General features: G+C 38.8%; 2 protein-coding genes across 3 annotated transcripts in view; one reads left to right on the top strand and one right to left on the bottom strand.

The window, feature by feature from the left end:
* Positions 1–190: 190 nt before the first annotated feature.
* On the bottom strand, positions 191–9924 carry LOC117974027 (D-glutamate cyclase, mitochondrial-like). 2 transcript variants are annotated; one of them, XM_058991497.1, is made up of 14 exons: positions 9857–9924; positions 8741–8810; positions 6550–6738; positions 6071–6218; positions 5790–5988; positions 5034–5184; positions 4799–4921; positions 4214–4420; positions 3537–3797; positions 3122–3221; positions 2590–2738; positions 1970–2089; positions 1369–1520; positions 191–1152 (listed from the first exon to the last, which is right to left on the bottom strand). In XM_058991497.1, exons 3-14 carry the CDS (start codon positions 6647–6649, stop codon positions 994–996), a joined length of 1869 nt encoding a protein of 622 aa, XP_058847480.1. In that variant the 5' UTR covers positions 6650–6738; positions 8741–8810; positions 9857–9924; the 3' UTR covers positions 191–993. The 2 variants fall into 2 exon arrangements, with proteins under 2 accessions (XP_058847480.1, XP_058847481.1); XM_058991498.1 differs by lacking the exon at positions 9857–9924 and adding an exon at positions 9242–9278.
* A 358-nt stretch (positions 9925–10282) lies between these two features.
* Positions 10283–22178, top strand: part of LOC117423432 (ribosomal protein S6 kinase alpha-5-like) — a 39148-nt gene continuing 27252 nt past the window's right edge. The window contains 1 exon segment of the mRNA XM_034039215.3: positions 10283–10615. Within this exon segment, the coding sequence (XP_033895106.3) occupies positions 10558–10615 (58 nt within the window). The 5' untranslated portion in view covers positions 10283–10557.

Raw genomic sequence — 22178 nt, 5'->3', positions numbered from 1 at the left:
AATGAAGGACTTTGAAAATGTGCCTGAAGTTAAAGGCCAACCATGTTATCTTTTAATTATTAACAGACCTAACCTATAAATCAAAATGCACTCATTCTCCCAGAACTGTGTTACCACAGTTAGCTTTTTCTAAAAAATAAATAAATAAAATAAATAAAATCATGTAAATAAATGAATCAAGACAAGCATATAGTATTAAAACCGCAAAATAAAGTTTATAGATATAGACGTTACATGAAGTACATTTTTACATAGCATACAATGCATATATGAAACACTTAACACTTCTACAAGCACATTTATATATTCATGTTAAACAATGGAACAATCAGGTTCTCTCCAGGGCTCTATTGTTGGTTGTGAGTGAGGCACACAGATACATACAGGCATAAATATATTTGAGACAATACAGTTCAGTTAGCTGTCTTGCTTGAGAAAAAGACTGACTCTTTGAAACAGGAGTGGCACCATTGTGTGCTGGGCAACAATGGCAATGAGAGATGTCAGGCAATATGCTGATTGGCGATAACGCAATCAAAGGTGGTTATGTACCACTGAAGATATGTTACTCACTTCAGGACAAGCAATCACCACCTCTTCAAAACAATGACGATCACCCATGCACCTCCCAGGAACCACATTATGTCAGTTCACACAACTCCCCAAAATACAGTCTGGCTACATGAATGCAAAGAATAGTCTAGAATAATTCAAGCAGTATAACTTCACAAAAACATCCTTACAACATCCCAATGGATATTATTTTGCTAAATGAAATGACCAACGATGTATTCAGTGTCTATGTGTTATTAAAGTTCTTGGCTACAATCATGTCCCTGAAAGGGAACTTTCTCTATACAATTCTTCAGTAAAAAGGCCATTTGAGCTATTTATTTGTATTCCTATTTGGCGCTCTATCTTAAAAAATAACAAAGTTCAGGAACTCTTTGGAAGCAATATTGAAAAATGTTTTACAAAGTGTTGCTGGGCTTGTCATGCCATTGCCACTGGCTGCAGTGTGATATCGCGAAGCTGCTGGATCATAGCAGAGTGAGTGTCATAGAAAGGCAGGCCGTCCACCTCCATTCCCAGATTTCCAGTTTTGCCACTCCGAATCCCGTACTTCACCAGGATTTCCAGCAGCTTCTCTTCCTAAACACACAGGCATACTCCGTTTAGAACCAAGATCAGTCAGTTAATCGTTTGATCAATAAGAAGATGGGGCAGATATATATTAGACATTTTGTTGTAAACAATAATGGTGCTGAGAACTTTTGGTTTTGAACAGACTTAATAAGGCCTCAACTAGGCAGCAGGATTGCTATAAACGCTTTAAATAAAGAACACCCATTTACCAGTACAGGTTACCTTAGTGACTGTTGGAAGTGCTGAGGCCCAGGAATCCTGCTCCGAGTGTCTGGGGAACCCAACTGCCTTCCGGAGATATCTGTCGTGAATTGGACAGCAGTTCAGGATGTAGAGAGCACAGGACACCGCATAGCCCCCCCAGTTTGAAACACCTAGGCACACGAGGAAAGAGATGCTTCAGAAAAATAATACCATAACCACAGTCCTTGTATTAATTTCAATGACAGTTAGTATTGTCCTATGTAAAATCAAACAAAGGCTTTTTTTGTTTTTTGCTGTACAGGTCTTAGCGATGTTATAATTTTAACTCAACCCCAATACTTCCATTGCCTTTCCCTTCAGAGCAACAGCAAGCTAAATGGCATTCATTTTGACAAGAAAAAATGCACTACTCTTAGAGTTGCACATTAAAGTCAAAGCCTCTGCACATGTTTTAGGCCCCAACACCAGAGGCAGAGGCACAGGCATGCCATGCTGACAAGCTCAACTTCAATTTGGTGTGGCGGAAGACAACAGAAAAAATGGTACTAATGCAAATGAAAACAAGTGCTATAATAGAAACTGATTCTTTAGAAGCTGTAGAAATGTTGACACGCCTTACCTGCAGTAATAGCAAAGTCAGCTCCAACGTCACAAGCTACCAGCTCCCCATGTGGCATGAACTTCCTCACTGCTTCCTTCACCTTTCCCATCCCCAGCTCATTGCCTCCGTCTCCGATACCTGGCAGGCAACACTCTTTATTTAGACAGCCTTCTGTGTATACAGTATGTGAATATCTGAAGTCTTAGAACCCATTTCTTGGTGATCTACTGCCATTCACCTCTGACTATCTTACATAAAAAAAACCACTCACCTGCAGCTTTAACAAGCTGCCAGACACTGTAAAATACAGCGGAGATACTTGTAACATTGTATTTTGAAGCAGATAAAAAGCATGTAGTGTACAAAAAAAAAAAGAAGTAGTAACATTCAATATTTTCAATAATATGTTACTACTGTATAATAAGGAACAAAAACACTGTTTGGGGAAGAAAAAGCAAAATCCTTTTAAACTCTGGTGGCAGGGTATTAGTGGTGGTGTCTACACATATGCATGTATCATTTTTTTCTATATTTCACTCCCACAATCAATTAGCTGTTTTGAGTGTTTCATATTAAAAGAAATACAGTATGTGGGGTTTGAATAGTTCTGTATCCCCACCCTCAGCACTGTAATGTACCTGTTGTCATGATGCCTGGGATTGTGCTTGCCGATGTGAACAGAGTATCTATGGGGTCGACCAGGTGTTTGATATTCACTTTCCTCATGTTGTAGTAGTTTCCATCCGCAGCCCTGCCAGCACGCTCTATTGCCACCAAGTGGTCATACCTGAGAACAACAACATTTACCAACAAATATTCAGTGGCATGTCCTGTTGCCCTCACAGCCTTATACCGTTCCCAGGTCCAGGTTTTTTTTTTATCCAATCAGTTCTTCCTTTTCTTTTTGTAGTGCAGTCTGGTGATTGACTTTAGAGCAATCACTGTAGTTACGCTGTCGGTAAGTGCTGTCTTATATACCACACACTGGAAAACAATGAATACTTAATACAAATATTTAGTTCCTAAATGAAACCAAAACTATTATACAGCCCCCAACCTGGTCATGCAACTTCAAACAGCTGTCAAGTCCAATAAAGCCTGTTTGTTGCAAAAGTTTAAGGAAGAGAAAAAAGATGGAGGAAGATTGCCTATATTCAGAACTGAAGTTACCTGGGTGTCTGGGGGTTGCCATCTTGACACAGGAACCTCAGAGTTGAATCCTGACTATCGTCTTGGAAGCTGAGCAGTGGTACTTGAGTTCTTAAGATGCCTGCCAAACAAATAAAAATGGTAAAGAGATGCTATTCATATACGAGTTGAAAGTAAAAGTTCACATTGTCAGCACATTTACAAGAGCTTTATATTTTTCACTCTGCTGATTAAACTTAAAAAATTAGTTGCAGCTATCGGAATACTAATAGCAGACCAACATTCTAGCTAAAATAGGCTCTTCATAGGCTGTAGGCAGCAATGTCATAATATCTTGTCCCTGTTTTAAACTCTCTTTTGAGCGTTTTGTAAAATCAGATGAAAGATTGTGCAGTTATCGCTCAGGATATGTCTGGAGATTGTATTACTTCACTACCTTGTTCAACAGCATCCTCAATAATCTTCTTGTTCATTTCTAAGGACCGGTGGTCGGTTACTATAGCAACCTGTTTCTTCAGGGCCTGGAGCATGGCTGCCATGGCGATGGCACCTGGAGGTCCATCAGTTTCCTCTGGAGGGTCCTGGTTGAAATGGGTCGGGAACCCGGTAGTGATGAGAACTGAGGCTGCATGAGACATGCAGAGGGAGGCCTTCAGCAGCTCGTCTTGGATGAACAGGGCTTTTATACCTCGGTCACCTGAAAACAAACGTGGAATTTAAATTGATAACATTTTGGAAGCAATGGAAAGAACAGCATGTATGTCCAATATCACACACTTGAGAAAGTATACAGCACTGGGAACTGTCTGTACTGGTGCCTACTTTGATTTTTGTCTTCCTAAAAGTTGTAGAACATTTATACAACTGGGTTAAAATGTCCGTCATTGCAGTGTCTATTTTTTACTTCCCACAATATTCCTTTTTAAAAATGTTTGATCAGTTTCTGAATATAAAAGACTACTGACCACCTAAATTAATCTCAATGATTGTATCTAAAATGTCAGCTGAAGGTACCTTAGATATCTTAATCAGTATCAGCCCATAGAGTGCTGATTATTTCCTACATGGTCAAATGGTGTGAGAACAAGTAGGCAGAGTGTGGTGGCTGCTTACCTGGGTCAGACCCAATGTGACACTCCAGGGCCCTGATCTTCTGAACTGCAGCAGCAGAGGCAACACTGTAGTGCAGAGGGTTCTGGGAGATGCAGAAGGTCTGTACGGTCTCTGGCGGGTCAGTGTTGGGAACAGGACTGGACTCGTTCCTTTTATAGTCAGTGATGAACATCCTGCCAGGAGAGTAGGTGAATGCCAGAGGAGGTTCTAAAAAAATAAAATAAAAAAAACTCATAACATTTTTCTTGTCCTAAAAATGGGGCCCCTTTCTTTTTTGGGGGAAAATTTGATTTAAAATGAATTTTAAAAGCACAAACTAGGGACTAGTCACACAATAAAAAAAAGCTAACACTTGATTGTTAAAACAGTGCCCCTGTTTGAAAAGAGGTATAGAATATATTAAAATGTTTAAGTAACAACAGCAAATACATGATGTACTGAATGACCTTAGTGACTGATATACCCATGTTTAGTTAATGCTAAATTAAACTGAAACATTTAGACTTGACACCCTTACATTCAATAATATACTACTCAAGTGTCTTATTATGGGATGTTGACTGTTGCAGACTGCTCCATACTCACTGCAGCTCTGTACAGCTTCCACCCCTGTCACCCCACAGGCCCAGAACACAGGGACGTCTCCTTGATGAGGCTGAACTGGATCCCCATAGTCTGGTCTGGACAGATCCTGGATTCCAATTAATCCTAAAATACAGATCGGAAATCCAAATGTGACCATAGATTAAAACCTAATACAGGTTTTTGTTCTTCATTAGTACACTGAATATGAGGTGTGAATGGACTGGGCTGAACTCACCAGGGTGGCCAATATGAACTGGAGCCCCATGAACATCTCTTGCTGGGTGGGTGGCTTGTGCGACAGCGTCGAGTTTTCCCTCTGGGACAGGCGTCACGGAGACCACCATGTTACACTGAAACCTGCCCACCTCACGACACGGCACCGACGTCTACAGGAAACAAACAGTTTATCTAAAAACTGTAAATGCTTTGTGAATATGGCCCAATATATGCCACACTAAAAATAAAGATCCAAATGGCATTTTTAGTTGAAACTGAGACATTAACTACTCACCATGTCTAGCCAGTATATGTCTGGGTTTGTTCTCCCAATGCTGTTGGAGGCTGGTGGAAGCCTCCATGAACACTTCACAATTAAGCCACAAAAAAGTGCTTTCTTACATGTCATATTTTGATACATGACCAAATACACTACATAGCCAGCTACCTGTGTGTAGTCCAGGTGATATAGTTGATATGAAGAAATGTTCCCCAGAAGTCATTAAAGGTTAAAATGTGTTCATCAATAACTTTCATTTGATCTTATTACACATACCAAGTAGCCCCTCTCACTGGCTTAGTTTATCATTATACCCCTTACATAGACCATGCTCACAATCAAGTAGAAGTGTCTAGTTAAGTGTCTGGAGACACTAGGGAGTTTGGGAAACAGAAGAGTGAGCGAGGAACCAACCTTATTGTCAAAGTAATTGATTGATAACACCAGTCAGATAAGAGACATTGGAAAGTCTTGAACAATGGCTTATTACTTCACCTTATACATGCTTATGGTGCGATTTTGTTCGACGTGCCTGAGTGGAACTCCTGCCTTTAGAAGCATCTGTTCAACAGAAAAGCTGCCACCCAAGTAGAAAGTCACCATCTCCTCCAACTCTTTTGAGTACTCCAGTAGATCAGGTACATTGCCAGTGAAGTTTCCCAATTCATGTCTACAATACTGAGGGCAGTCCGTTCTGTAACAATGAGAGATGTTAGGCTTCACAACTTACATGACACAAATAAAAGTAAAAGCCTATTTTAAACACAGAAACGTACCCAATATCGGAGTTGTCTTTAGGATATTTCCATTCTCCTGGTTGACTCCTGTATAGTAATGGCAATGGGCCACTGTTTGCATGGCAGAATTTTTCAAAATCATCAGCCAGGAACTTGTGCAATATCACAATTTGAGCTTGCTTGTATCCTTTAAAAACAAAAAATAAAACACCACAAACTGAACTGTACAGTGTATCATTTTTTTTTTTTTTTAATAAGTGTAGATTTATAGCAGTGCTTTCTCTAGCCCTTAAGATCAACCCCATTTCAGCTATTTCTTTCTAGCCATGTCCTAAATTATTTAATTGGACTTGACTGGAACAGTGCTGGACTGGAAAAAGCCTCAATGGCCAGAGTTGGGAATCATTGATTTACAGTAACCTGTGAAAAGTGTAAATCCCATAAAAAGATATTCACCAACAGGAATTCAATTGAAATCAGGAATTTGAAAGGCACTTCATCTTTAAATAGCACCTCACCTCCAACCATCCCCGAAGTGCCTCTGGCTCTTTTTCCATCATGAATCAGCATTCGGATTGCAGAAGGGAGAAAGCTCCTAAAGGATCTGGTAATGAACATTTCTGTATCCTCCGAGGAAATGCAAACAGTCAGTCCATCACCTTTGGTTTTCAGTCTCCGGTCACATTCCTATGTTAATATCATTATTCCTTTGGGAAAATATAGATAATGCTTTTCATTTGCATGTCATTGTATAAAGTTACTTCATGCACAAGTTATTTCATAAAGACACCTGCAACTCTCAAATGGCATGTCTCTAGGACAATTAGATCTATAGATATGACCCTGTGAACATGTGCGTTAACCTGTAAATCTTAATCTACTTTTAGAGTACTATATTGAGAAGTACTGTTCACAGAGAGCTAAAACAATGTGGCACCTCCTTCATACTCACAATCCACGCATATACATCCTAATTCATCTTTACTCAATTTATTTTAGTAGGTAAGACTGAAACCTTGGCATAATGGTATCTGCAAATACCTAACCATTGTTCCCATCATCACTACTAAGAGGTATGCAAAACAAAAAAATATACATCAATAAATAACAAATAAGAACCAGAGTCACCTCACCATTAAACACTGAAAACAGTTTGTCCACTAAATAAACTGTAAACTATTATAAGCTCAGGTTCCAAGATTTATGCCTAATTGCATAATTACTTCACACACTGCTCATGCCTGGTGATGGAAAAATGCCCAGTCAAAGACATCTGTCCCTGTCTTCAGTTTCTATATTTAGCTTTTTGGATTGTACAACTGGTGCGTATTCTAATCCCATAGAGGTACAATCAGTTACAAATACATCATGCATACTATTCTGCTGAGGTTATGTTCTAAGGTCAGTCAGTACAGCATGTCCCTCTCTGTATAAAAGCACCAACAACAAGAACAGACTTGTAAACTGCAGGTTTGAAATTAAAAAAAAAAATGATTACAGTTTTAGCTGCATGTGCAAGATCACATAATTTAACACATTACATGAGTAGCTAATGTTATAGTCATGCTTCTCAGACCAACACAAAACGAAATCAGTTAATCTATAACTATCTTATAGCGTTTAACAGTTTAAACACGAGTCAAGTATTACAAGTGTACAGTGCATGCCAATTAATGTTATACTTTACAGTACTTCCTTATAGAACTAACTTCTGTACACATGCAGTACACAGATACATGTTGAACATGGGCGTTTTGAAGATCAAGCCCTAAGTGTGCATACATGCGTACAGGATTGGTTTTCCAAAAAGTGATTTTGATTTCAAAAGTGCAGTTTTCAGAAAACGACTGTCGTATTCCGATTCATTTCATGAAGACTGCGCTCTTTTCAAAGGATTTGAACTCATGTACACTCATGGAATACCACTCTTTAGAGAGGCCTTACCATGAAAGCCACTTCATAAGATATAATGTGAACTGTGCATGTAATACAGATATGACATGTGAAAGTAAATGTTTAATGTATATTGAATCAGACCTCTATCTCACCAAAAAAGTGAAGGAACACTTTCCTGTACATTACATATACAGTATATACTGTATTACAAAAGAGAAGTTTCCAGAATTACATTTTACTGTATCCTAGTAAAAAAAAGTTAAATAGGGAACAAAAAATCCAAGAAAGGAGGCCCTTTTGACTGCTTCCATTACAGGAACAAGTTTATATATACAGGTCAGTACTTCCCTCTGAATATAAAATGTTTTTTCTCAGTAGATTTGGTGGTCACTCATAATAGAGGGATTCTACTGTTGGGTCATTCTATGACAAATCAGCCCAAACATATTGGATTTAACATATTGGATGTAATCTTCCTTATGTTCTTATGTTCTTAACTATCATCTCTGATTTCTTTCCTTGAACATCCCAGAGCACCGAGTTTGGTGTAACTGGAGGGGGTAGGGTATTACCTGTTGGGTAACTTGTCACAGTAGGACCCTGTAATTATTCAATACTTCTGTGACCAGTCACAAAACAAACACATACCAGTACTTCTACACAGTTAAATTTAAAAAGACAATTAGCTGAATGCTAAGTATACTACTAAGGTAACTTACAAAAATGTGCTGGATTTTGATATATTGTAGACACCGCATTTAACATAAGAAGCATTTAGGAGATATATACCTCAGTACAGTAAAATCCACTTACCAATCAAATTGCATTCAAGCTTTATGGGTAAAAGTCACCACAAACCAGAGCGTCCTTTGCCTGTTTTCCCCTGTTACAAACACAAATTCTGGATTATTCTAAAAAGGTAAGAAATTCAAGGTGAAATAACTTTTTGGTGAAGACGTGTATGAAAATGATACTTAAATGATTACTAAAGAAACGGCATTATTATAACCAGTTTGTTTTTGTTGCTGCACTTTTTAAGCAATAATTCTGTGCATAAAACAGACCAAAGCATTACAAATAAACAGCAATCAAACAAGTTCCGTGTACTAAAACGCCAGATCGCTCGTCCTTTTTAAAATTCTTTGCAGTACAGGAACTGCAGTCTGACCCTGGAGGGGAGAAATGAAAAGACTAGACTAATCAAACGCCTATCGCAGCGATACTAGAACGATGAGTTAAATAAACTTGGAAAAAGCATTAATAATTCCACGTTTGACGTGTTTTCTTAAACCACGATGCTGCAGATGGCAATACCTTTTGCGCTTCTGTCTGATTTCAAGCACGGGTTTGAAATGCACGTGGAAGTTTATTGCATCATAGGAAACATTGCAATATTATTATGCATTGTGACCACCAATCGTGATAAACAAAATTAGCAATGGCTGCTGGAAAATGGTTCCTTTGAAAACGGGACTTGAATAGTGTTCAAGAAAACAATGCCATAAATGGAGCCTTTCGTTTCCTATACAATGCATTGGAATGTTTCCAGTGGTTCCAGACCCTCACAATTCTCTGTGTAAAAAAGTGCCTCCTATTTTCTGTTATGTCCCTCTTTTAAGGGCCTTTCTAAGCGACCGTTTCTTGCTTAGAAAAGACTAAATGTAACAAAGGAGTACCACTCAATAAGTCATAATGCATTTAGTTAAAAGGTGGTAAATTGACTTGGAAGTTTTGCAAAATATATTTATAAATAAAATAACGAACTGCTCCAATTTAAGTCTCATATTTTCAAATCTATCACGATTTATTGACGTTACTGACACGTTTCTGCTGTCTACTAGTTATGTCCTTTTAGGTTTTAGCAGTAAGTGCAGTGGGTTGGAAGTCGAACACGCCCATTCTTTTTTTTCACGGCCCCTCGCTGCTTACCAGTGACCTAGCCGCCGCACTTTCTGCACTCTTTGGCAAAGTTTGTGTGTGTGAAGCCGTGAAACCCTCGCACTATATTTACTTTAGTGTGGGAATTCAATACTCTGTAACCGCCCATGTAATTAGCCTACTGTAATCAACAGTATATGGGTGCGTTCACGGAGATCATTCTTAGAAGATCATTGGCTAAATTGGTCAGATTTTGCACAGAATCTGCGCAGAACGATCTCCGTGAATGCACCACACGTCTCCAATTCTTCACAGCCAGCCCACAACTTGGCAAGAAAGGAGGTGGCTGGGAACAGCCGCATGCCGTTGATTGTCAATGTCCTCTTCCAATCTATTGAGGAGATCCCCACGAAGACACCAATTAACTCAGAGCAAAGACGCGGGGGCACTTTATTTCTAGGGAGGGACTTTATTAAGTCTGGTAGTTTGGCAGCAGAATAGACCTGCCATTGGTGGAAACTTGCCTAGCAACCCCAATCGCAGTACTACTGGGCGGGTCATAGCTTGGTTCAACGGGGTTGTGGTGCTGTTGTAGTGGCAGACGTACGGTACCTAGTTGTAAAGAATTAGGGTCAACAATTTTTAATACTTTTGCATATTTTATTAAGCCCAGAAGGAGCCGATTTTAATTGTAAATCAATTTTTCGATTTATTAATCTACTGCCACCGCCTTGCTTAACGTGTCCCGAGCGATGGAGGGTTCCTCCGGAGAAGGCGACCTGTTTACAGTGAAACATGAGCTGAAGAATGGTAAGTTAAGAATTTGTATTGTCTTAATTTCGTGCTTTGTTGTTGTTATAAACCTGTCAAATCGCTGCCAAAATAAAGCGACCGAAAATGGCAGTATTACTACCACTTTACTAGTAGTAAAAAAAAGGGGCGTGATGTTAATGAACATATTTTTAGTTGGAGTAGAAGAGCGGTCTTGCACAATTTAAAAAAAAAAATGTAATCGCGTCAACCAGGAAAACGTAGTGGTGCACTAAGTTCTTATACTACTACAGGCACAGAAGGTGGGGGGAATCGTTGTCGTTGGATACATGTGAAAAAAATATTACAGTAGTGAGTTATTACTTCATATGCATCAGGCCTTTGTGGTTGTGAATAGAATATTACTATGAAATAATGTTCTCGTTTGCGTTCTACGACTGCTACGATGTGTCTAATTTTTGATGTCGAGGTTTGGAACTTTGTACTGTATTTATTTTGTAACTAGTTGTAGTAATGCAAATGCCACTGTCTGGCCCTTGGAGCATTTCAGATAGCTATGCAGCCAAAAAATGTCTGCATTTCCACATTCCAGCGGCATGTCTATTTTACCTGGGGTAAAGCTTTTTAAATTCACGTTTGGTGTCAGGAGCCTAGTGCAGCTTGCGGATGTTTATAACCTAATTTTGTTGCAAATACGTTAGTATAAACTGGTGCCTATATTACTCGCAGATTGGATTGCGTTTTATTTAATTAACAGCTGGTTTCACAGACCATGATTAGCATTAATCTGGGTTTTAGGTAGCCCAAGACTAGTGCTAAATATGGTCTCTGAAGCCAGCTGTAATTAGTCTGTTTACTTCAGCGAGGCATCAAGCAGGGAGGTAGTTCTCAAACAGCAGTTCAAATATACATCCAAGAACCTGCGTCTTATAAAATGTATAGTATAGCACATAATAGGCATTGCAGTTTGTTCTTAATTGGCCCAAAAGTCTGCAAATATTGAACTACTTTGTAAGAGGGTTTTTTTTTTTCACCATAATATTTGTTTCTTGGTATGATAAGTAGATAAAACTTGTTTCCATGCAATATTTATTTGCATTTGGTTCTAGATACCAAACAATACATTGCTTTTATTGGGCAGAAATCTGCTCCAGGAAGTGAGTGTCGTGGTTTGAAGAGATGAACATTTTCCTGAATATATTTCCAACTTGATCTATTCCGAAGCCTGTATGTGCAGTAAGTTCTTCATAAAGGCTTTGGAATTATGTGGCAAGATCTTCTTTTTTTTCCCCACAATCATTTTTTTGTACTAATAATAAACCATCAGCTGTGACATTATTTCAGACCGGTCTACCTAATAATTGCGTGCGTTTATTTTTTCATTGTAACACATCTTGGAACCCCAGTTTTCACTTAAATGCTGCAGGAGAGTCAGTAATTGTTTTTAAGGGTGAAATCATTAAATCTGGGAGCAGTTCATCTTGGAAATTACAGTGGAACCCTCAGTATTACCTTGTAAACTAAGGAGTATGTTTGGTTTTGATTAAATTAATACATAATCGAATGTGAAAAGTTTTCAAAATTAAGAAACTCTTATTTGTACATGGTACTTCCTGTGTGGTCTTTATTTTATACAGAAAAACACGTGTTCAGAATAGGGTTTTGTTTATATGCCATGTTTATTGAGTATTTTTGGCTTCTCCTACAGTGTACATGAATCTTAGACTGAGGCAGGCTTTGTGTTTATCTGTGAAATCGTAAACATTTTAGACTTGATGTAAGCAAACCCTACAAAACAGTCTGAAACCTCTTGCAGTGAGCTACATTTGACCTGGTTGTAATACATAATGCTCTCTGCTCCATTTAACTGGGAACATGTACTGTAGTTTTAATTTCCCTCAAAGATACGTATAAGTTAAACAATTGTTTCATTAAGCTCTTAAATTTACCAAAAGTCAAAAAGCAAGCAACGCATTGCTTTCTTTAACCTAAAATAAAACTAGAGAGAATTGTAGAAGGATAGTCATACCGGTTCAGCTCAATGGAAGATCACCCAGGCTTCTTGGTGGTGAGACCTATCGGAAGGGTTAGAGTGTTTATCCAAAAAACTCCTCTTTGCACCTACTGGTGTACTACAATTTGACAATTGATCCCAATGGTTTTAACTTTTCTTTTCTGCTTTGCCTCTCAGACCAAAAGTACATCTTTCCACAATTTTTCTAAAGATCCCCCCAACACACACTATAGACTACGCCTCCGTCCCCTAGCTAATGGCTTGTTACACACTTTACGTTGTTTCCAGTGTGCTTGCAGAAATTCCATTTTAATTGGAAGATCTAATCTGTCACCCTTTAGCCAAAAGAGGCCTGGTTATGACCCTACTGAGCTTCCAGCATTCTCAGAATATTCAAATCAAGCATGTTCCCTCAGCTGCAGTTACAAGTTAATTTATTCTATACTTTTGCAGAGATCTGTGGAGGATCATATAAATCCTAAGTTTTAATGTTCTTGCACAGTTCCATTTGCTAGAACTACTTAGTGTTGTGTATTGTAAAAACGTCTCAATCAAGCATACTATACATTCCCATATATTTTGGTCAGTGAGGGAAAAATGATTATTGTAAGTATTTTGAAATCTCTACATTCTGTATCGGATTCACATACATATTATTTTCTGCAACTGTTCAGAGTGGTCCCAAATTACTGAATTACTCTATCATTGTATTTACATTACTATGATTTTCAAAACTGGAAATGTTTACTTACTGTACCTTTGTTCATTCAAGTTTGTCAATTAATGATCTTGTGTTCGAAAGCCGTTGAATTACAAAGCTTGTCTAGCTCATCCTCTGCGTGGGGAGGAATAAAAAAGTTAATGCAAATGTTCATTTTTACAAGACCTGTTCTCTGCATGTGGTGTGGGTTGTTAGAGCTCTTTACACAGCCTTTTCTCCATCACATGTGGCTCATGTATCATCAACCATGAATTGAGGGGACCTCACCCCAGAATTTGGTCCACTTGAGCTTGAATGACTCATTTTTAAATTGTGTACAGTCAGTAAACTATATTATTAATTCACTCCCAAATTTGGGGTGTACTTTCTCGGATTAAAGTGTATGGCTTCCCCACTGTTCTTTGTTTGGGGATTACAGCTTGCTGCACTATATTATTCACCCAAAGCAGCCCATGTTTTGGATGTTCTGTACTGAACCTAGTGACCCAGGTTCCCAAAATATCTGTTAGCATGTTAACATTTTTGACTGAGGGCCTATAAAGTCTGTAAGCAGTAGTCAAGAATGAAGTTGGATATCAGTTTGTTCTATAAAGGTTTTCCCTTTCGTCATTCTCAAGTACTTTCCTTTCCCCAAGGGCTAAGCAGTGTGATCCAGGGTGTTGCATAACCTTAATCTTTTACATACTGTACATGTTCAAATTATGACTAAATATTGACCAGTGCTAATCAAGCATACTTCTGTACGGGATTGGCTCACCAGACAGGATTTATAAGTCCTGACAACATCCAGTGGACTGTCTGTCCCTTAGTCTTTGTTAATGCTCATTCCCTTAGCTGGGGGGGGGGGGGGGGGGGGGGGGGTGCAGGTGATCCTCAAGATCCTCAAGTTTTTCAGCTGTGTGCAGGCTCCCCGGGCACGCCCCCTGGCCAATCTGGACCTCCTAATCAGTTCAGTGCCCTGCGAGCCTACCTGCTCAATTAGTTTCCTAGCAACGTGTCTCCTGTTATGCGTCCCAGCTGCACACATCTGCACAAGAACCAGCGACAGGGTCCTCCCCGTCACAAGCGGCTTTATTATTATTATTATTATTATTATTATTTATTTCTTAGCAGACACCCTTATCCAGGGCGACTTACAATTGTTACAAGATATCTCATTATTTTTACATACAATCACCCATTTATACAGTTGGGTTTTTACTGGAGCAATCTAGGTAAAGTAGCTTGCTCAAGGGTACAGCAGCAGTGTCCCCCACCTGGGATTGAACCCATGAGCCTCCGGTCCAGAGACCTAACCACTACTCCACACTGCTGCCCCAGTGGGTGACAATATCCACCCACTTTTCCTTTAATGCCCACTCTTTTAGCATTAAGTAACAGACCGACTTCCCAACTTAAATTGCTTGTGTTTTGTACAGAAAAATAAATAAAATAGAAATAGCTAGCAGTATATTAGATTAATTTACTGGGCCAGTGTACCCTATTCAAAGAGTTTAGAGAGAAATTGTATGATCTGTACAATTTTAATAAAACAATATGTCTTCACTGTTTTTCTTTATAACCAAACAACATGTATAAACCAGCATCTGGCAGATTTATCTTGGGACTCTTAAAGATCCAGCTTTCCAGGACAAGCAGCAGTACAAAAAATATGCATTTCTGTTCTAATTGCAAAAGTACGTACATCGTTTTCATCTTACTGGTTTTTTTATAATTTGTGATCCAACGGGAAGAGACATGCAGGAAAAGCCATAGGACATGCAAATTTTGTACAATGTGCAGCCTGAAGGTATCGGAAGTAGATTAGACCAAACAACAATACCTGAGTGTCCAGTAATGCACTGCAGGCAAAGCCTGTGTTCACATTAATCCAAGTTGATATGGTCATAGTGAGATCTTCAATTAACATCCATACAGAAACTGCTTGAAGCCACTTTGTTTCACTGAAAGTTAATTTGAAGGTAATTGTCCTTGTGCTGATTCTAAGGTTGCGCTGCGCAGGCAGAAAATTGGTACTTGCAGACTTAGCTGCTTGTTTTTTACAAAGGCTACAAATGCATCTCTGAGACCTGCTGCATTTGAATTATATCCACCGCCACTGTCCTATGACTGCATAGATAGAAGATCCACTATTTCGTACATTCTTATTTCTAAAAGAACTACAGTACTGTAGCAAGAGGCATGGAAACCTTGGACAGAGCCTTTTAATGGGTGGGGAGTGGGATACCATAACCTTTCATGGTTTTACAGGCAGAAATCAACTTCAATCTGGACATTAAAAAAAACCAAAACATTATATTAGAGGAGAGAGTATCCCTGAATCCCTAAAATGATGTGGCACAACCATACGTCTTTTTCACATGACCAAATAAAACATAATGTGGGCTTATGTGAACAGTACCTGGTGTAAAGGCTTATGTGTACGACTTGCATTAAAGATTGTGTAGCATTACTGTATTAAGAAGCATTTTGGAACGGACAGCTGACTCTGGTTCAGTTGCGAACATGCAGTAATATGATACTCTCTTGAGGGGCAGAATGGATACATGCTAGTTTTCCAAGCTGTGCCTAGGTTTCCCATTTGAAGTCAGTTCCAAAAAAAACAACTGCGGGAGTATTTGGTTATCATTAGTAGTTGCCCTTCATCTAATATTGCGCAGGAGGACAGTGGGGTGTACTAAAATGAATGATAGAACAGAATGCATATTAATTACCAAAGAGAAAGAAATAAAGCTTTTTTTTTATTGTCGGCGTGGCTTTATCGGGACGCCTCGGGAGAAGTAAAAATATCCCCAGTTAGCGGCTGTCCCAATTAAACAAGAGGCATTTGAGATGACCTTAGTCACATTTGTTTGTTTCTAAATGAAAAACTTTCTACAAGGTGAGGCACCTGCGATGTTGACACGACAACTTTCTTTACAACATCAGCCTGAGAAACCACAGGAGACGCCAGCTCCTTCAAGAGTTCAACGTGGTTTACACAATTTACAAGTCACAGCGTAATCATGTACATATGTACTCACTGCACTGTGCGAACCTGTCTTCTGAAAAGTCATCTACGTTCATCATTTGAAAATACTGTATCCCAATTAAGCGAAGTGACGTCCCCAGAGTTCTGTCCCATTTAAGCAGAAGCACGATTAGGCGGCACTGACTGTAGCTTGTTTTTCAAGGAATTAATTTAGGGGTACCAAAAATGCATTAGGACTGTAAGCTCTACACTCTAAACTTAAAAAACCTTATGCCTATTACTAAAATTGACACTGCACTTCTATGTCTGGAATGTGTTTTGGGGGCTTAAAAAAATGTCATCTGCATAATCTAGGAGCGGTAATAACAATAATTGATTTTTTGCATGACTTCTGAAGCACACCCAATTTTGCATTTATGTGGTGATTACAACAATATGTTTACATAATTGGGAATCAATCCAGGTGCTGAAATATTTATATACATCCACAACAAAAGCTAGTTTACAGATTATTTATTTTAAATATTCAAATTTTGTTTTGTGTTATTTTGTTTAAATGCCCACAGATGTTGATATAAGAGATTCATGCTTAATTGGTTCATTTTCTTTTCTTTACATTAATTTAGCATCAATGAGTCAAACACATTTGAAAATTTTATTAAAAACAAATGAATTATGAGTTGTGCTATTTGTTTGAAATGCAGAATTTGAAATCTGTGTGTAATTAGGACAGTCATCCAAATCTCAAGTGTTGAGTCACATTACAGGATATTCATTACTCTCTCTTAGTGTCCTACTGGGAAATATGGCACTGTCCCCCCCCCCCCCCCCCCCCCCAACAGCTTTTGATTGACTGAACTTGTTTGGTGTAGCTCATCACCATAATTGCATAAAAGCCTTTTTTTCTGAAGAGCCTCTGAATACATTCTCAGTATTATAGCTTAAAATACTGTATTCAGGCACGGTAATGACATTGATGAAAGCAAAGAGTAAGCAGATGTAATAGCAGAACGCTGGGCAGCAAAAGATGCAAGTGTTGGTCTCCTGTGTAAACCTAAAGTACATCTGCAGATTAAAACAGTTCACCCTGGTCTGTCATGCAATGTGAGGTAATGCGTCCAAATCACTTGATTGTAAAAAACTGACCAATTTAGCCAACCTCACCTCTTTAAGGTCAGCCGCTGGTTTCACAGATCCCAGTTAGCACTAGTTTGGACTTCCTTACCTAAAGTAACATGGGTAGCCCACGATTAATGTTAATCAGGGTCTGTGAAACCAGCTGAAAGTGTCTAGACTACATAATACTCTGCTAGAATTTTTTAACTGCAATTATGGCGTACATATTCTATACAGGGACATATGTAGCAAAACAAGAATATTTTAATGTGGCCTTTGCAACACGGGCTTGATATACAGTAGTTATGTCCTTGAATGTAAACAAAAAAATAGTACAAAGATATATATATTTATTTTTTTTTTGCCAAAATTCCCAAGTTTCATTTGAATTTTGTAAACCGTGGCTTTGTGGCCATGTCGCCATGTCGACTATGCTCATTATAGTACATGTGTGATAGATAAAGTGCTCCCTATTGTTATAGTGGGTTAGAATGAGAAGTGGGAATTAGCCAGATACCAATTTTCAGGTAGTTGGTTACTGCTTGACAGTAATCAACAATCCTCATATGAGAACAGATCTACTTTAGAAAATGGTAGCTTTTTTTTATTTGTAATGTGGAAATCCTACAAAATGTGCTTGTTTGCATGATAACCGGACAGGTTTCTCCATATATATATTCCTGCTAAATGACTAATTAGTAGGAATAATAATCTATGTCCCCAAGTTCAATTTGTTTATCCAGGATAAGAAGACAATTGAGATCAAACATTGCATTGATCAGACAACAGACACAAGGACAGCTTGCAGTTGATTCCTCTTGGCACAGAAAGTACTCCACTATATCCCCATCACCAAGAATGTGCACCCCAGCTGGAAATATACACACACGAAGGTCCCGTCTTCCAATCCTGTACCTGCAACTGCCGAGTCAGCCAATCACAGCCTGTCAGCTCGACTGGAGTGCGTCATCACAGGCACAGCAGCTTTTAACAACAACAACAACAAAATCAGTAGTATTTTTTTTTTCTCTCTCTCTAATGTGTGTGATCCTTTCTGATTTTTTTGGGACTATTTTCCTAAAACTTCACAGCAGAAGGGTACCTGACAAATCATTATAAGTTCAAGGTAAATGTAGGTTTCAAAGTGTTTTTTTAAAGAAAATATTTTTCTAATACCGATAGCTCCTTCTCAATTAAAGGCTCCACCGTGTGTTAGTTGACCTTGACTCATTAGTGCCCTCACCTTCGGCTCGGAACCCATAACTTCAGTCTCGGTCAACTAACATGGTAGAGCCTTCGTCGACGGGCACTGTCGCTTAAATAATAAACACAATAATGCCTTGGCAAACTTGAAATACAAGAATGCCTGCACAGAACATTTACCTGTTATTGACACAAGCCTGTTTAAACCATCCCAGAGAAAGACGTTCACGTGTTTGTACCTGCATGCAGGATTCAGGCGCTTTCTGCTGGTATTCAGGTTTACTCAGTGTTGCTTTTAAGTAGAATTATTTACTTTTCAGAATGTCTTGGCTTTTTTGTTTTGGTTTTGGTAGACCTTCAGCTTTCTTGATAAGCGCACAAGACCTACCGGTAACTCGTGTGGATGTTTAGATATTTTATTTGCTGTTCAGTAACTGTACAATTTGGAATACCACCGGCGGAACAGGAGTACAGTATATACACAATGTGTTACTTTTGTTTTTGTGTTGTGTTTTTTATACTAGTTTTTAAACTTCGAGAAGAAAAATCACATGACCCCAGTGCCGGATTGCACAGTTGGATTTACATGGATTTTAGACAGAAGAAACTAACAAAATCATGCCGGATTCCAGAATAGACAAGTTATGCATTACAGAACTATACAGAATGTTGGATTAGACAGGTTTTTACTGTAATACTAATGAAAGGAAGGTGTAAACACAGGCGCCCGGCCAGACCACAGGGGTCGCTGGTGCGCGGTGAGCCGAGGACACCCTGGCCGACTCCGGGATTGAAGTCTGGTGTGTTGAAAGGCTCAAGACACAGCAATGCGATTTTAAATGTGCGTTAAAAAAATTAACATGTTTATCACAGAAGTTAACTTCGATTAATTGACACCCCCTAGTTCTTAATCATAGAGTACTGCTTCGGAGCGTATGGGTACTTGTAATAAAGTAGACAAAGACACACTGATACTGTCGCTAAACATTCTTCTACTTGTTTTACCTACTAAAATGGTTACTGTGATTCTCCTTTATTTAAATCTTGATTTAACAAGTGATGAACTGAAAGGGACTACTAATCATTTTGATATTGTGGCAAACGGCGGTTCCTGCAAGCAGGTGTTTCTCACAGGCGGAGGTGGGACACGAACCCAGGACCTCCTGCTCTGAAGCATAGCGCCGATACTGCTGTACAAAAGAGCTGGCTCCGTTGCGGGAGCTGGTATCGGGCTTCTGTCTTTTCAGATTGCGTCACCTACCAGCCCTGACCCCCTACCCCAGTGCACGCTACGATGTAGTTCATTTTAAAAGCATTGGTTAGCACTCCTTTAATGCAGCAGTCTTGTTTGTCAGAATCATTTTGAAGAAAGTTAGTCATGTATTTTGAGTCAAACAAAGGAACGTTACAAAAACGCATTTGCTGATATTTTGAGTGTAGAAAGAAAGCGAGCCATAATCTCATTATTGGTTGAAATGAGTTTGTTCCCAAACTGTTTTGTTTTCCGGAATATATGATGGAAATCCAAACGCTTATACGGTACATGAATTACATTCTTGATAAATGGCTTGAGTTGCATATTCCATTAAATAGGTCTTTTAAATGTGTATTGCAGTAGGTATACCATGTTTCTGTTTTTTGTTTTGCACTAAGTGCCTGTCTTCCGGAAATTTGTGGGCATTGTGGCTAAACTACTTTGAAGTCAAGATGCCTGCTGTAAACGAAAAGCTTTAGAAGAATATAATTTGTCGGTGGTTAGGCAGGTTCACCACAGAATGCTTATTTGGCTTCATATTTCATTTATCGTTGAGCTTCATATATAATTATTGCATTCATATTACAGAACCATCAACAGTAAACAGCCCTGATGAGGTTCTCAATTAAGGGATATTTATTTGCTATATGTCCTCACTTTTTACGCTTTTTAATTTAGTTGTTTTCAAAAACAAAAGAAAACCTTAAGAACACATAATAGGATATTTAACAGGAAATGTAGATGATAAATGCCTTTAGGGTTTTAAAGAATTATAATTCCAGTCTTAACAGAATAATTTGCATGTTAAGAGGCCACAGCGTCTGAAACTGTGGTTCTTTGAGAATGACCAGTTGATGCTGCTTATTTTATATTCAGTTGAAATGTGAAAACATCAGTTTTTGTATTTGTCTCCTTGCAATAGTCCGACTTCTTTCAAGTCTATTGTTATCCTGCTTTCACTGCTGATATTCACACCACTCAAAGCAGAATGTCAATCCCTTGTAATTGCTACAACATTATCACATATTGCTTCTCTCATTTTCAACACTAATCGAAGACGCGGTACATTCACATTGTTTTTTGATGCTATGTCCATTAGATGTTGTGCTTATTTTTAATTTTAATTTCAGAGACAGTAAACCTGTCACTTTGCTCCAAGACAAAAATGTATTGCTCAGCTACACAGTACTTCACTGTAAGACCATGGCGTTTCAGTGGTGTACAATATGACCAGTCGTTTCTTTACATTACAGTGAGTAATGTAAATTGAGTTCTGTTCATTTGCCTTTGCCTGGCTTTGATATTGGTGGAAAATCTGAGAATTCAAACTGCTACGACTGAAGAGCCTTCCTTATTCACATAACAGCCTGACCTTTCAACCCTGCTGGAGCTGGAAGAGATGAAAGGTCACATGACTATTCGATCCCATCACTTTGGATTCTTCAGACCAGCTCAAAGCCAAGGCAGATTTAGAGAAAAAAATGTACAATAACTAGGTTTTACTTAATTCGCGATATTGTGGAATTTGTGGATCCTGGAATATTAGGCTTTTAATGCAATGTCTAGCAGTGCACCGGGGCTGTGTTGCAAAACACAGAACTTCTGCATGTTACCAAATCTCAGGACTTGATTTTTACTTCATGGCATGCACAATCAGCTGCTGGAATTTGCAATATAGCCTGGTTATTTTCCCCCCCAACTTCCCTTCTTAACCAGAGTAGTAAGGTACATGTCAGATCTTGCAACTACTGGTGTCCTTTACATGTTGGTGGTGAACGCTAGCTTGACCACGTGCAATTACAGTACTGTTAAAGCAAAATGGTGAATGCTAAAGACTCAAAAACAGCTAAACATGTCAGTGCTTTAGATCGTGCTAAGCAGTATCCCAGAAGATTGTTCTGCACAACCTGCAATGTCACATTAGACCGCACATGTAAGTGGAGTGTTGATGTGCATGTAAATACAGATCAACATAAAAATGCCAAATGGAAAGCAGAGACTGATCTGATATCAAAAGCAAAACAGCAGTCAACTGTCCATGTTTTAATTGCTGCACCGAGAGTCGTGAAGCTCAGTGTGGCATATCTTGAACTTGTCGAGGCATTCACAAGTGCAAACATACCTTTGGAGAGACTGGATAACCCAGTGTTAAGAGAATATATTCAGAAGAAAATTCCAAACACAGGTGCTCTTACTTCTGTTGAATTCTCCAAGATTACTTGCCCAAAGTGTTTGAAGAGCATAGCAACGAGCTGAAAGAACATATCAAAAAAGCTGATTCTGTTTGCATTGTTTTTGACGAGTCAACAGATTTCCAGTCAA

The sequence above is a fragment of the Acipenser ruthenus genome, chromosome 18, assembly GCF_902713425.1.
Source record: "Acipenser ruthenus chromosome 18, fAciRut3.2 maternal haplotype, whole genome shotgun sequence".
In the NCBI taxonomy this organism is placed as follows: domain Eukaryota; kingdom Metazoa; phylum Chordata; class Actinopteri; order Acipenseriformes; family Acipenseridae; genus Acipenser; species Acipenser ruthenus.
The sequence above is the reverse complement of the archived record's forward strand: the minus strand, read 5'-3'. Positions and strand labels throughout refer to the sequence as shown.